At 46.1% G+C, this 14,636-nt stretch overlaps 1 protein-coding gene across 1 annotated transcript in view; it reads left to right on the top strand.

Annotated features, from left to right (window-relative positions):
* LOC122544704 (cingulin-like) overlaps positions 1-14,636 on the top strand; it is a 104,906-nt gene that overhangs the window by 46,463 nt on the left and 43,807 nt on the right. The window contains exons 3-6 of the mRNA XM_087985112.1: positions 4,742-4,839; positions 8,148-8,217; positions 9,609-9,710; positions 12,354-12,487. Coding sequence (XP_087841238.1) covers positions 4,742-4,839; positions 8,148-8,217; positions 9,609-9,710; positions 12,354-12,487 — 404 coding nt within the window. The remainder of the gene's footprint in view (positions 1-4,741; positions 4,840-8,147; positions 8,218-9,608; positions 9,711-12,353; positions 12,488-14,636) is intronic.

Raw genomic sequence — 14,636 nt, 5'->3', positions numbered from 1 at the left:
AAGCATGGATTGACCTTGGAGGGAGTGTGACATAGGTTTATAATATTGTCACTTAAGGGTTATGTTCTGAGAATAAATTATACAAATTAGGCCTGTTTTCACTAGAAATTAGAAGGCTAAGGAGTAATCTGGTCAAAGCCTTCAAGCTATTAATGGGAAAAGACAGGTAGATAAAGATAAACTATTTCCCCTGGGGATTCTAGAGCTAGGGAACGTAGTCTGAGATATTAATGCCAGACCGTTCAGGAGAGATCTTAGGGAGATCTTAGGGAGAGGTTTAGAACTCTCTTCCACAAATGGCAGTGGATGCTGGGGTGAGTTGTTGGTTTTAAATCTGAGGTGGATAAACAAAGGTACTGAGGGATACGGGCCAAAGTCAGGCATGCAGAGTTAGGTCACAGATCAGCCACGATCTCATTGAATGGTGAAACAGGCCCGAGGGGGTTGAATGGCCTATTCCTGTTTCTATGATACCAGGTCAGTCTTGTGTTTCCCCCAGATCAGGCTACGGCCTAGCTCACTTCGTGGGCGGTCAACCTTTCACCTTTTTTTTTGGTTTTGAGGGAGGGCGAGATGCTGAGGAAAGCAATTGTCAATTTGAGGTTTGCCACCTTAATCTTTCAATGAAATAGCCTCAGGCGCAGGGGGTTTAGTTGTGAGCATGACCATTAATTCTTTGAGGTGGGAGGTAGATGTTTCCAGGAAAGTTGATGCCTCTTTTTACACCATTAGAGGATTCCGACATGAGCAGGTTCAAGAACAGCTTCTTCCCCGCTCTTATCAGACTTTTGAATGTTAATGTTGGTCTTTTTTTTCTCTGTAGCTGTAACACCATTCTGCACTCTGTTCTGCAACCCTGATGCACTTTCTGTGGTACAACCTGCCTGCATAGCACACAAAGTATCTCCGTATATGTCACAACAATAAATCAAACTCAGTTCCCTGAGAGATTGCCTTTGGACATCTTATCCTGTACCGACATAAGATCAGGAACAAGACACTCTATCAGTTGTGGTCTTGCACTTCCAAAGTTGCTGCCAGTTTGACACACAGTCTGTTTTCTCTCTCCAATGGCCCGCTACTGCCAACACCACCACCAGTATCAATTTCTTCTCTATCTAGAAATCCCTCAATATCCAAGGAGCTGGAATCCTCCTTTGAAAAAGACTACAGATGCTCGACCTTTCACAACCTTCTGAAGAAGTTATTTCTCCCTCCCCAGTCCAAAATGTGCCCCTTTTTTGGCAAGCTTATCCTCCTTTAGATCAGGAGAGCAAAACTGTACTCCCACCACTTTGCATATGATAAAAGGCGAAGGAGACGTATTTGATGTTTATTCTGTCTTAGACTCATGCAGCATGGAAACAGGCCCTTTGGCCTAACTTGTCCGTGCCGACAAGGTTTCCTAAACTGAACTCGTCCCCTTTTCCTGCGTTTGCCTTCTAAATCTTTCCTATCTGTGTCCTGTGTTGAATCATAAAGGCATACAGCACAGAAGCAGGGCGGAAACAGTCAACATCGCCATCGCATTGGCCTGTTGGGCGGCTCAGTGGTTAGCACTATTGCCTCACAGCACCAGGATCCCAGGTTCGATTCCAGCCTCGGGCGACTGTCTGTCTGTGTGGAGTTTGTTCGTTCTCCCCTGGGTCTGCGTGGGTTTCCTCCGGGTGCTGTGGTTTCCTCCCACAGCAAAGATGTGCAGGTCAGGTGAATTGGCCGTGCTAAATTGCCAATACCTTCGGGGCATTAGTTAGAGGGAAATAAGCCTGGGTGGGTGGATTTAGGGCCATTTGGTGCAGCCATTTTGGCACGAGCGATTTGGCGCAGACCTATTTTGGCGCAGACCTATTTAGGCGCAGATATACGGTAGTCATCAACGAAAATCAACATAATAGTAGAATTATTAAATGGGTAGTTTCCAGTAGTTTGTAGTTATTATTAAAATAACTAGTCATCAAAGAAGAACAACTGTAGAGGGAACTTTACAAGTGATTAACGAGTGCCTAGAAAATTTGTCGGAAGCGTGCCAAGGAATGATGCCTAACAACAGAGCGCTGAAGAAAATGGTTCGTAGGACAAGGAAAGAAATTGGTGCTTACCCAGTAAATCCAAAACATTTAGAAGAACTTGTAATTCCAGATAGCTTTAAAACATATTTTGTTAATGAATATAATGAAGAGCAATTTTTACCAGCTGACAGCAGCAGCACTGCCTGCAGAATTCTTATATTTGGAAGAAAAAGGAATGCTGAGTTTCTGAAACAATCAAGAAAGTTACATGTTGATGGAACATTCAAAATTTCCCCACCTCTGTTTTCACAAGTTTGTTATTTTAGGGGAAATACATAAAAGTGTGTTCCCACTGTTGTATGCTTTACTCCCAAATAAGTTATGAACAACATATGATAAATTATTTGAAATGGTTCTGGAAATACAGCCTGAATGCTGCCCTGACATTATCAACTGTGACTTTGAACTTGTACATCTCGTAGCAGGGCACGATATTCCGTTGAAATTAAAGAAATTCAGAAATGCACAAATAACTACAAACTACAGGAAACTACCCATTTAATAATTCTACTATTATGTTGATTTTCGTTGATGACTACCGTATATCTGCGTCAAAATAGTTCTGCGCCTAAATAGGCTGCACCAAACAGGGCGTGCCAAAGTGGCTGCGCCGAATGGTCCCACTCTGTGGGTGGGTTACTATTCGGAGGGTCGGTGTGGACTGGTTGGGCCGAAGGGCCTGTTTCCACACTGTAGGGAATCTGATCTAATCTTATTCTCTGGCTTTCTTATAGCCTCTAGCAGTCCACCTCTCCATGTCATCCACCTCTCCGATTGTATTTTCTTCTCCCCTTTTTTTTTTTACTCTTAATTTCTCTTTCAGTTAGTGCCAGAGAAAATAACTCTGGATCTTCTGTTTTCAAATGCTCTATTTGGCTATCTTTTCTCTTTATATATTTTGTAATCTGTCCTCCTCTTCAATCTTTTTTTAAACTCCTTTTTCTCTCCCTCTCTTGCCTTATATTCTTCTCTACCACTCTCACATCACAGAATCTCTGCAGTGTGGAAGCGGGCCATTCAGCCCATTGGGTAATCACCAACCCTTCCAGAAGCATCCCAACCAGTAGCCTATCTCCCTTTCCCATGGAAACAATGAGACAATTTAGCATGGCCAATCCACCCAACCAGTGGGAGAGAACCAGAGCACCCAAAGGAAACCCCACGCAGAGACAGCGGGAGAACGTGCAAACTCCACACAGACAGTCGCCAGTGGCATCAAACCCAGGCCTCTGGTGCAGCTGAGCCACCATGCTGCTCCGTATTTAGCCAGCCTTTTGATTACTGATCTCAATCTAACCCACACATTTGTTCACTGAAGCTGATTCTTTGATGCTAGTTAGTTCATAAACTGCACCTGAACGCAGCTGGAACCTAGGGAGCCTTCCATACAGATAATGTGTGCAAATACTTGCATTGTTTCAAATGTTTGGTGGGACCCATGTCAACTGGTTGACTGGCATAATAATGTCACTGAACTTGCTCAATCTGGAAACACAGATTAATGTTCTGGGGACAACTTTCCTTCCCACCTATCCGCTCTATCTTCCACTCCAACCTATCTCCTTTACCCCCACCATTCCAAATACGTATTGCACTCCCAGCTACCTTCCCCCCCAGTCCCACCCCCACCCCCCATTTATCTCTCCACCTCCCCGAGGCTCCCAGCCTCATTCCTGATGAAGGGCTCCTGCCCGAAATGTTGATTTTCCTGCTCCTCGGATGCTGCCTGACCTGCTCTGCTTTTCCAGCAGCACACTGTCAACTCTGATCTCCAGCATCTGCAGCCCTCACTGTCTCCTCCTTAATGTTCTGGGGACGCAGCTTCAAATCCCATCGTGGCGACTGGTGGAAATTAAACAAAGAAAGGTCTTGATTATAAAACTAGTGCCAGTAATGGTGACCATTAACGCTTGAAACAGTTGGGTGTTTGCAACAAAGGGTAGGATAGGCTGGGACTTCTTTCAGTGGAGTGTAGAAGGTTGAGAGGTTACCTTACAAGAGGTTTATAAAATCATGAGGCATATAGATAAGGTGAATGGCAGGTGACTGTTCCCTAGAGTGGGGAATGTCCAGACTAGGGCACATATTTTTTAAGATGAGCAGAAGAAAGATTTAAAAAAAAAAGAATTGCAGGGCAACTTTCTTTTACACTGTGGTTTGCATGTAGAATGAACTTCCTGAGTGGGTGCAGTTACCATGCTTAAAAGGTATTTGGATAAGTTCATGAACAGGAAAGGTTTGGCGGGATATGGGCCAGGTGCAGGCAGGTGGGACTAGTTTAGTTTGGGAACGCGGTCGGCATGGACTGGTTGGGCCTAAGGGTCTGGTTCCGTACTGTATGACTCTGAATGCTGATACCATGAACCAATACTAAAGCGATTAATGAGATAAAAATTGCTCCTGGTTAACAGCTCTTGTTCCTTTATGCAGGTGTTTGTTTTGTTTTATCAAAATGCAATGCTTTACATTTATCCAAATTAACTCCGTTCATTGCCTGTTCCCAATTCTTGCACTTGGGATGGAAGCGTGGGGATTCTATGGTTCTATGAATATTGTGTTATCGAATGAGCTGTTCGCTGGTTCAGATTCTTTGTAGTTTGCGTCCTGCCTGAGTGAACCTGTGCATGCTTGTGTCACCTTGAGCACTTATCAATGTCGCATTGACTTGGCAGTTAAAATCCACACCTGACCTTCTGAGGGACCAGCAAGGACTTTCTCCTGCCAGCGAAGAGCCAACTAAGCAGCTTCTCTTCAAAATACTGAAGGAGGGGTAAGTGTGCTACAGCAAAACTGCAATAGTAATGGACAAATCTGGAGGAACTCAGCAGAGAGAGAAATGGAGTTAAGGGTTTTAAATCCAGTGTCTTGGGAGTTGGCACTCAGCCTCTGCAAGGTAGACGCTGGCACGCTAGGCACCACTCTTTTATAAGTGTGTTTGATAACCCTCCAGGTTAGACCCTGAGAGAATGGGGTGCAACCCAAGTTCTCGGAGAGACTGATTTTGAGGGGAGCAGTGCTGCTGTTTGTAATTTTTATTAATGACTTGGATGAGGGAGTTGAAGGGTGGGTCAGTAAATTTGCAGATGATCGGAAGATTGGTGGAGTTGTGGATAGTGAGGAGGGCTGTTGTCGGCTGCAAAGGGACTTCGATATGATGCAGAGCTGGGCCGAGGAGTGGCAGATGGAGTTCAACCCTGCCAAGTGTGAGGTTGTCCATTTTGGAAAGACAAATAAGAATGCGGAATACAGGGTTAACGGTAGGGTTCTTAGTGAGTTGGAGGAACAGAGGGATCTTGGGGTCTATGTTCATAGATCTTTGAAAGTTGCCACTGAGGTGGATAGATCTTGTAAGAAGGCCTATGGTGTATTAGCGTTCATTAGCAGAGGGATTGAATTCAAGAGTCGTGAAGTGATGTTGCAGCTGTACAGGACTTTGGTTAGGCCACATTTGGAGTACTGTGTGCAGTTCTGGTCGCCTCACTTTAGGAAAGATGTGGAAGCTTTGGAGAGGGTGCAGAGAAGATTTACCAGGATGTTGCCTGGAATGGAGAATAAGTCGTACGAGGATAGGTTGAGAGTGCTAGGCCTTTTCTCGTTGGAACGGCGAAGGATGAGGGGGTGACTTGATAGAGGTTTATAAGATGATCAGAGGAATAGATAGAGTAGACAGTCAGACTTTTTCCCCGGGTACAACAGAGTGTTACAAGGGGACATAAATTTAAGGTGAAGGGTGGAAGGTATAGGGGATGTCAGGGGTGGGTTCTTTACCCAGAGAGTGGTGGGGGCATGGAATGCGCTGCCTGTGGGAGTGGCAGAGTCAGAATCTTTGGTGACCTTTAAGCGGCAATTGGATAGGTACATGGATGGGTGCTTAAGCTAGGACAAATGTTCGGCACAACATCGTGGGCCGAAGGGCCTGTTCTGTGCTGTATTGTTCTATGTTCTGTGTTCTATTACCAGTTGTTGATGACTAACTCAAGGGCAGGCAATATACTGGAGCAAGGGGTTTCTCCAGCACTTCCTGGTCTTATTTCAGATTTCCAGCATCCGCAGTGTTTTACCTTCATGATCAGAACCGCGCTATTATACGTTTTCCCCTTCTACCTCTCCCAAGGTTCTCTGACTCCCTGACTAATCCCTGCGGTTCCTGGCCATCCCACCCTCTCTCTAGTGCTTGCCTGAGCCCAGACTGGAAGGTTGTGAGGTGCAGGCCTCTCCTCAGCATTAGGCAATCAGTCACTCTCTAGGAACCGTCTGACTCAGTTTCCATCATTTGCTCTCCCTGGCCGACAGGTGACCGGCTGCGTCACTTTTACTCTGGGCACGAAGGGCAGCATTCCCAGCTTGGGGAAAGTGAGGAACTACAGATGCTGGAGAGTCAAGAGTCGAAAGGTGTGGTCATCCGAGGAGCTGGACAGTCAACATTTTGGGCATAAACCCTTCAACAGGATTCCTGATGACATTGACTCTCCTGCTCCTCGGATGCTGCCTGACCTGCTGTGCTTTTCCAGCTCTATACTTTTCCCCTTTGGTCTCCATTCTTGCCTGATGTCCATGCACTTGGATCGCTGTGCAGAGCAGACACTAGGTATCAGTGCAGAAAGGTTCTTTAAATCTGAGTTATATTTCTTCTCAACCTCCACCCCCCCCCCCCCCTCCCCAAACTTCTCTAACTCCTGTGCCAGTGAGGTACATGACTGTGTGGCTGAGACTTCAGCAGAGCATTGGCACTTAGGAATTTAGAGTTGCACCATCTGTCCCTTGCTGTCCTCTTAGATTTTGATAGTCAACTTGCTTGGCCGTGTTGTGAATGCATCTTCCTTGGCCTCAAGTTCTAGAGTGGGACTTGAACCCATTCGTTCAGTTCACTGGCGCAGGGTTTCTACCCGCTGCCTCTCAAGGCCTCCTTTCTCCTCTGTCTTTGTTGAAACTTTATCTGGATGAAGATCCTTAGCTTTGGTGAGTATTGTAAAGCACTGGTTATGTGCTGAGGCCAGAAATCAGGCCAGTTCAGTTCAGTAGCAGCTAGAGATCTTGTTGAAATGCACAGCAGGAGGTCAGGCAGCATCCAAGGAGCAGGAGAATAGGCGTTTCATCATGAAGGGCCATTACCCGAAACATCGACTCTCCTCAGATGCTGCCTGACCTGCTGTGCTTTTCCAACGTCACACTCTCTATTCTGATCTCCAGCATCTGCAGTCCTCGCTTTCTCCACTTTGTTGATTTTGGTTAATTTTCTAAATCTCGAATGGATAAGCTGGCGACTGCGTGAAACTACTGGATTGTTGTTCAAAACTCATCTGGTTCACTAATGTCCTTTTAGACAGGGCCCAAACATGGGCTCACACCCATAGCAAAGGGAGCTGGCAGCCCTCTGAAAAGGGTATAGCAAGTTAATCCATTCAAGGGCAGTTAGGGATGAGCGACAGATGTTACACCTCCCGGCAATGCCCGTATCCTCAGAAAGGAGATTTCTTTGAAAATATCCTATTTTGAGGAAATCTGTTGTCCTTACCCAGCCTGGTCCACATATGACTCCAAGACTCTGTGACGTGGTTGACTGTTAACTTTTTCATTCATGGGATGTGGGCATCACTGGCTAGGTGAGCATTTATTGCCCATCCCTAATTGCCCAGAGAGCAGTTAAAACTCATCCACATTGCTGTGGGTCTCAAGTTGCAAGGGCAGTTTCCTTCCGTAAGGCTATTAGAGAACCATTTGGGTTTTTCCTGACAAGCAACACTGATTTCATGGTCATCATTTATCTCTTAGTTGCGGATTTTTTTTTTCATTCATTTCCGATTCCACCATTTACCGTGGTGGGTTTTGAACCCTGGCCTCCAGAACATGAGCTGAGTTTCTGGATTAGTAATTCAGCGATGATATTGCTATCCCCTGAAAAAGCCTGGCGAGCCACATAGTTATATTCTGGAAGGTTGCTCGACCACTGTGTTTCCAAGGGGCGGTGAGCAATGGGCATTCAATGCTGACCTGGCCTTGTGGATGAGCTGAAGGTACAGTAAGGCTTGTAGGATAATTGGCCAAACTGCTTATTGTAATACTGATGCTTTCCCACAGGAGTGTCGAAAGTGACAGTTTCTTGAGGAAGAAAACAAGCCTGGTGTTTGACAAATTCCAAGGCATGAAGGTATGGGACACTCTCGGTTTGATCTTGCTAAATCCTGGAATGTAGTTGATCTCTGAGTGTTTGACCTCTTCATGGTCCATATGAATGTTTGTTGAGAAATGGCAAGAGAGTGTATCAGATTGAAACCTATGTTCCCATTAATTTTCAACTGTTGCTACTAGCAGGCCTTAGAACATAGAACAGTACAGCACAGAACAGGCCCTTCGGCCCACGATATTGTGCTGACCACTGATCCTCATGTATGCACCCTCAAATGTCTGTGACCATATGCATGTCCAGTAGTCTCTTAAATGTCCCAATGACCTTGCTTCCACAACTGCTGCTGGCAACGCATTCCATGCTCTCTCAACTCTGTGTAAAGAACCCGCCTCTGACATCCCCTCTATACTTTCCTCCAACCAGCTTAAACTATGCCTTGTTGCCCTTATCGACCCTTACTCCGCCCCTTCGTCTTTGTGCACCGTCAGGATTGTAACACCAATTCCTAATGAGAAGGTTAAAACTGTGCAGTTTGTTATCCATCCTCGCTTCAGCTTCATTGCAGGGCTGCATGTTGTCTCCATTTAAACTCTGATCGTTTTTAGTTTAAAGCTGTCCTGCTCACTCCTACCAGCCCTGACCTTGGCTGTTCACCCTCTCTATGCCCCTTATCATTTTATGAAACTCTGATAAGGTCACCCCACAACTGAGGTATTGTCCGTTGTTAAACCTGAGCACCAGTGAGCTTGATCCCTGTGGTCTTAAGGGTTCCACAGTACGAAGAGCAGAATTCCAGACCGTTGTCCTGATGCCTGCTTTGTCTCTGTAATCATTGCCAAAGGTACGTGTAGCTGATCCTTCTTTCAGGAAAGTATTTTCTGCACTTGGCGACGTTACATTCATTCTGAAAACCCCTCGTCCTTCGAATCGCAAAGATATTTTTAAAAATTTAATCTCCTCTTTGCAGTGTCATCGAGTCATAGAATCGTACAGCATGAAAACAGACCCTTCGATCCAATCAGTCCATGCCAACCGTGATCCCAAACTACACCTGCCTGCTCCTGGCTTATAGCCCTCCAAACCTTTCTACTTCATGTACTTATCCAAATGTCTTTTAAATGTTGTAACTTTACCCATATCCACCACTTCCTTAGGAAGTTCATTCCACATGCAAACCATCCTCTGTGTAAAGAATTTGCCACTCATTTTGTTTTTAAAAATCTCTCTCCTCATTTTTAAAAAAAAAAAAAATCCCCTTAGCCTTGAAATGCCCCACCCTGTCGAGAAAAAAACACCTACCATTAATCTTATCTATACTCTACATGGTTCTCCAAACCTCTATAAGGTCACCTCTCAACCTCCCGTTTCTCAATTCAAATGTTATCTCTGAGCTTTCACTTTAATTCTCACAGTATGCTGAATTATCACCTGATCTCCAGACCCTCTCTACTCGGAACAGTGACTTGGAGAAGAAAATTGCAGAGCTCCAGCGTAAACTGGATGAAGAACTAATGGTAGGTATCTGCATCCACAGGAGGTTCTGCGACGTGGTTGCTAGCCGCCCTGTCCTGAGGCCAAAACAGTGAATATTTTCAAGAGGGAGTGAAGGGCCAAAGGCATCAGAGGGTATGGGGGAGAAAGCAGGAGCAGGGGACTGAGTTGCATGATCAGCCATGATCGTATTGAATGGCGGAGCACGCTCAAAGGGCTGGATGACCCACTCCTGCTCCTGTTTTCTGTTTCACTGCTGAGGGATAAATGTTGGTTGGGGGCAGCAAAAAGAATTCTCTTGTTCTCTGAAGTAAAGCCATGGCCTCCCTGATAGAGCAGTCAATGTCTCACTGAAAAGGTGATGCCTGGGAACGTGGAGAATCCACTGGGAGGGTCAGTCTGTCTCACTGACTTGACTCTCTCTGGCCACCTGAGGTCAGACCTGAGAGAACTGCAGCCACACTGACGCCAGGTGAAGGCCAGTGCAAAGTGGGCAACTACCCCTTTTGTAATGGTGGGAGTGGGGGCATGTAGAGAGAGAGAGCAAACTGAGCATCCCCTGTGCCCACCTGGGCAACCATTTGATAAGTATTTGGTAAGAATGCCGCTGATCTGATTTGGACCACCATTCCAGTTCTGCTACCTGCCATCCATAAACCCAGACTCTGTTAATCCGAAGTTTGTCTCATTCAGCCTTAACGTATTCAGTGACTCAGCCTCTGCTGTTCTCTGTGGGAGGCAATTCCACAGAATGTCTGTCTGAAGTAACTCCACGGAGGCCGCTATCCTGTCACCCAGGTCACCCTTTATTTACATTGGTGGAGTCCTTGACTCGGATCCAACTCCCTCAGTGCCAGCTCTGAGTGAACAGGATGTCTTGACACTCCTGTTTATATCTGTCAGCCAGGGCTCCCTGATTGGGGCTGTTAATCTGGTCCATTCAGGGAATCTCATATTCTGAGGTCCAACCTTGTTACAACCACTGCACTGTCAACCCTCTTGTGAGAGAAGAAATTCCTCCTCATCTCTATCGTAAATGGGAGGCCTTCAAGCTGGAATTGTGTCACCTTGTTCCACATCTTTCCCCAGATGAGAAGTATCCTTTCACTGTTCACTCTTGTTGAGATAGTCCCAGGATCAGGTATCTGTTTAGAGTCATAGAGATGTACAACGTGGAAACAGATCCTTCGGTCCAACCCGTCCATGCCGACCAGATACCCGAACCCAATCTAGTCCCATCTGCTATCCCTCCAAACCTTTCCTATTCATATACCCATCCAAATGCCTTTTAAATGTTGCAATTGTACAATGTACTCCACCACTCCCTCTGGAAGCTCATTCCATACACGTACCACCCTCTGAGTGAAAAACCTGCCCCTTAGGTCTCTTTTATATCTTTCTCCTCTCACCTTAAACCTTTGCCCCTCTAGTTTTGGACTCCTCCAGCCCAGGGAAAAGACTTTGTCTATTTATCCTATCCATGCCCCTCATAAGATCACCTCACATTCTTTCAAGTTCCAATAGGCACAGGCCCAACCTGCTCAACCTTTCTCCATAAGGAAAGGGTCTTCATTGCAGGATACAGCCCAGTGAGCCTTCTCTGAACTGCTTGTGCAGCCATGAAGCAGTGCACAAGACCCATGACTAGTGAGGCTAGTTTCCACCCCCTTTCTAATAGGATCTGTGGAACATGGAGTGCTTTATTAAAGTTATTTTAGTTGGGGGTGGCACAGTGGCTCAATGTTTGGCACTGCTGCCTCACAGTGCCAGGGAGCTCAGGCGACTGTCAGTGTGAAGTTTGCACCTTCTCCCTGTATCTGCATGGGTTTACACTAGGTGCTCCAGATTTTTCCCACAGTCCAAAGACATGCAGGTTAGGGTGGATTGGGCATGCTGAACTGCCCAAGGTGTGCAGGGATGTGTAGGTAGGGGTGAGTTAGGATGGGAAATGTAGGGTTACAGGTATAGGTTAGGGCTGTGGGTCTGGGTGGGATGCTGTAATGGAGGGTTGGTGTGGGCTTGATGGGCTGAATGACCTGCTTCAACGCTGCAGGGATTCCATGATCCCTGCTATTTCTCTCACAAAGGCTCTTTATTTCGAACAAGAGCAGTGGATCTTCTCCTCTTTCACTGACGATGAGTACCATTGGTTAGGTAGCACTCGTTGCCCATCAGTAATATCCCCTTGAGTAGGTGAGCTGCCATCTTGAACTGTTGTAGTCTGTGTGGTCTAGGGACCCTCACAGTGCAATTGGGGTTTCTAAGATTTTCAGGCTGAAGGAACAGCCGATTATAGTTCCAAGTCAGGATAGTGTGGGGTCTGAGGGTAGACCTGGGGTAGTGTTCCCACATGTTTGCTGCCTTTCAACTTTGAGGGATTGGAAGCTGCTGTGGAAGGAGCCTTGGTGAGTTGCTGCAGTGCATCTTGTAAATGGTACGCACAGTTGGCGAAGGATTGAATGCTTAAGGTGGAAATTCACGGGTTTCTATTCTGAACCATCCTGGAGTCCAGCCAACACAAAATGGCCTTTTAAATATTGCATTGGCTATAAATATTTAGTGCTGCCGCTTGGTTTTGTCTTTCATTCATGATCCTAAACTCTGTCACGCTAATCTTTCCTCCTCCTTTCCTGCAACCTCCCCCCCCCCCCCCCAATCCCCCACAGAATCATAAGGATGGTCAGAGGCGAATTGATGTGCAGGATCTCCAAATGCAGCTGGAGGAGACCAAGGAGGAGAGGGACCAGCTGCACTCGCTGTATCAGAAGAATAGGAAGGAGCTCCAGGGTAACATCCAAGAGTAAGGTCGCTTGTTACAACAACCCTTTCCTTTTGCCCCTCCCCTCTCCTTGCAGTGTAGCCCTCACCCCTCCATGTCATTGCACCATGTGGTAAAAATTAATTGCATTGACAGTCGCCCTGTAGCGTAACTCGCCCTGTAACGTAACCCGCCCTGTTGGGTTCACTAATGGCCCACTACGTGGGTGGGAAACCTGTCTGGTGAAAATCCCAGCGTGAAACCCTTCAGCCTGTACCAAATTAGATTTGACGACAGGGATGGTTTGTTTACTTTGCTGGAAAGTGCATTCTGTGTCCGAGCCTTGGCCTACTGCCCTGTTCACATTCAAAGGTGATGAGCACTTGCCTGAAGAGCTCGCGCTGGCCATGAAATCATACTTTAGCAAGAGTCTGTCTTCAGGAGAAGAGGGTGGGGGGAGTGCATGGCGTGCAGCCAATGGTTGCTCTGTCTTCTCTCCACATGTCAGCGTTTTTAAAGACCGTATGGTTTAATAAGTAATACTGCAGACTGCAAAACTGAGCCATCGAAAAGGTATTGTCGTGGACGACGCGCAGGCAGGAGAGAATAACTATGGTTTAAGCTGTGCCTCAGCTGTAATCTACATGTTTGACTTTGTTTTTTCTAAAACCTGCCACCTGATCACCCAGTTAATAAATTTTGGGCTGCTTCTGGCAGAGCGGTAGTATCCTTTCCTCTGAGCTGGAAGGCCCAGGTTCAAATCCCATCTGCTCCAAAGGAGAAAGACGAGGGGTAATTTTTCTGACACGGAGTAGTTCACGTGTGGAATGAACTTCCAGAGGAAGTAGTGGATGTGGATACAGTTACAATGTTTAAAAGACATTTGGATAAGGACATGAATAGGAAAGGTTTGGAGGGATATGAGCCAGGAGCAGGCAGGTAGGAGTTGTTTAGTTATGGTTGGCATGGACTCATTGGACCAAAGGACCTGTTTCCGTGCCGTAGGACTGTATTACTCGTCACTGAATATCTGAACGAGTTGAAAAGTAAATAAGTTTAAAATAACAGTTCACATGCAGTGCCCACCAGTGGCAGTAAAACAATGACAGATGCCAAAAAAAGGAGGGGAAAACAAGGGAGGAGCCAAAACAGAATGCTGTTGGAGAGGGAGATAATGCACTTCAACCTCACCGGTGCCCACCTTTCTCTCTCAAGAGTACTGATGGACCATGGACGCTCCCTCTCTAAAGGGTATCCAGGCACAAACACAGCCATGAAAGAGATGCAGGCAAATTGGATTCATCGACCCGCCATGGCCTGCTGCTCAGACCTGTTGGTAGCTCGAACAGAGATTTAGACTGCTAAATCTCCTGGATAACTACCTTCCAGCTCCAAGGTGTACAGTGGTCTTTTCAACAACTTTTGAAGGGACAGGTACTGGCTGGCCCCCAGCCTTTTCCACTTTTAATGTCTTTTCTACTTTCTTATTCTGCCCCTCTCTCTTCCTTTGTTTCGAAACAGGATGGACTCTCATTGAGTCATGCAGTATGGAGTGAGACCCATCAGTCCAACTTGTTCATGCTGCCCAGGTTCCCACACTAAGCTCGTCCCATTTGCCTGCATTTGGCCCATATTGCTGGAACAATGCTGGAGATGGTGCTGTAACAAGAGAAATGAGAACAAAATAAAATTTTATTTTATTCCTTCACTGAATGAGTGCCACTGGCTAGGCCAGCACTTATTGCTTATCCCTAATTGCTCCTGAGGGCAGTTAAGAGTCACCCACATTGCTGAGAGTCTGAGGTTACATGTAGGCCAGACCGGGTAAGGATGACAGATTTCCTTCTTTGAAGGACATTACTGAACCAGATGGGTTTCTACAACAATGTTTTTGTGGTCATTAATAGACTCTGAATTCAAGGTTTTTCTCGGATTCAAATTCTATCATTAATAGTCTATTGGCAAAAACACTGTGCCATTGCCCCTCTAAACCAAACCATCTACTTTTATAATGGAAGTTCAGAGGTTTTTAATGCACGCAGTTAAAGTAAACTCCCATTAACCCCAAAACGCTCCTTGATAAATTGAAAAGAAACAAGTTTTGTCTTGTACCCAAAATACAGCCCTGGTATAGTTCCCAAAACACCACTCCTACAGTATTCACAGCAGAGTCCCCTGTATTTAACACCTC

Source organism: Chiloscyllium plagiosum, unplaced genomic scaffold (assembly GCF_037043375.1).
Source record: "Chiloscyllium plagiosum isolate Xiang-an unplaced genomic scaffold, Cpla_swu_hap1 HiC_scaffold_50, whole genome shotgun sequence".
In the NCBI taxonomy this organism is placed as follows: domain Eukaryota; kingdom Metazoa; phylum Chordata; class Chondrichthyes; order Orectolobiformes; family Hemiscylliidae; genus Chiloscyllium; species Chiloscyllium plagiosum.
The sequence above is the reverse complement of the archived record's forward strand: the minus strand, read 5'-3'. Positions and strand labels throughout refer to the sequence as shown.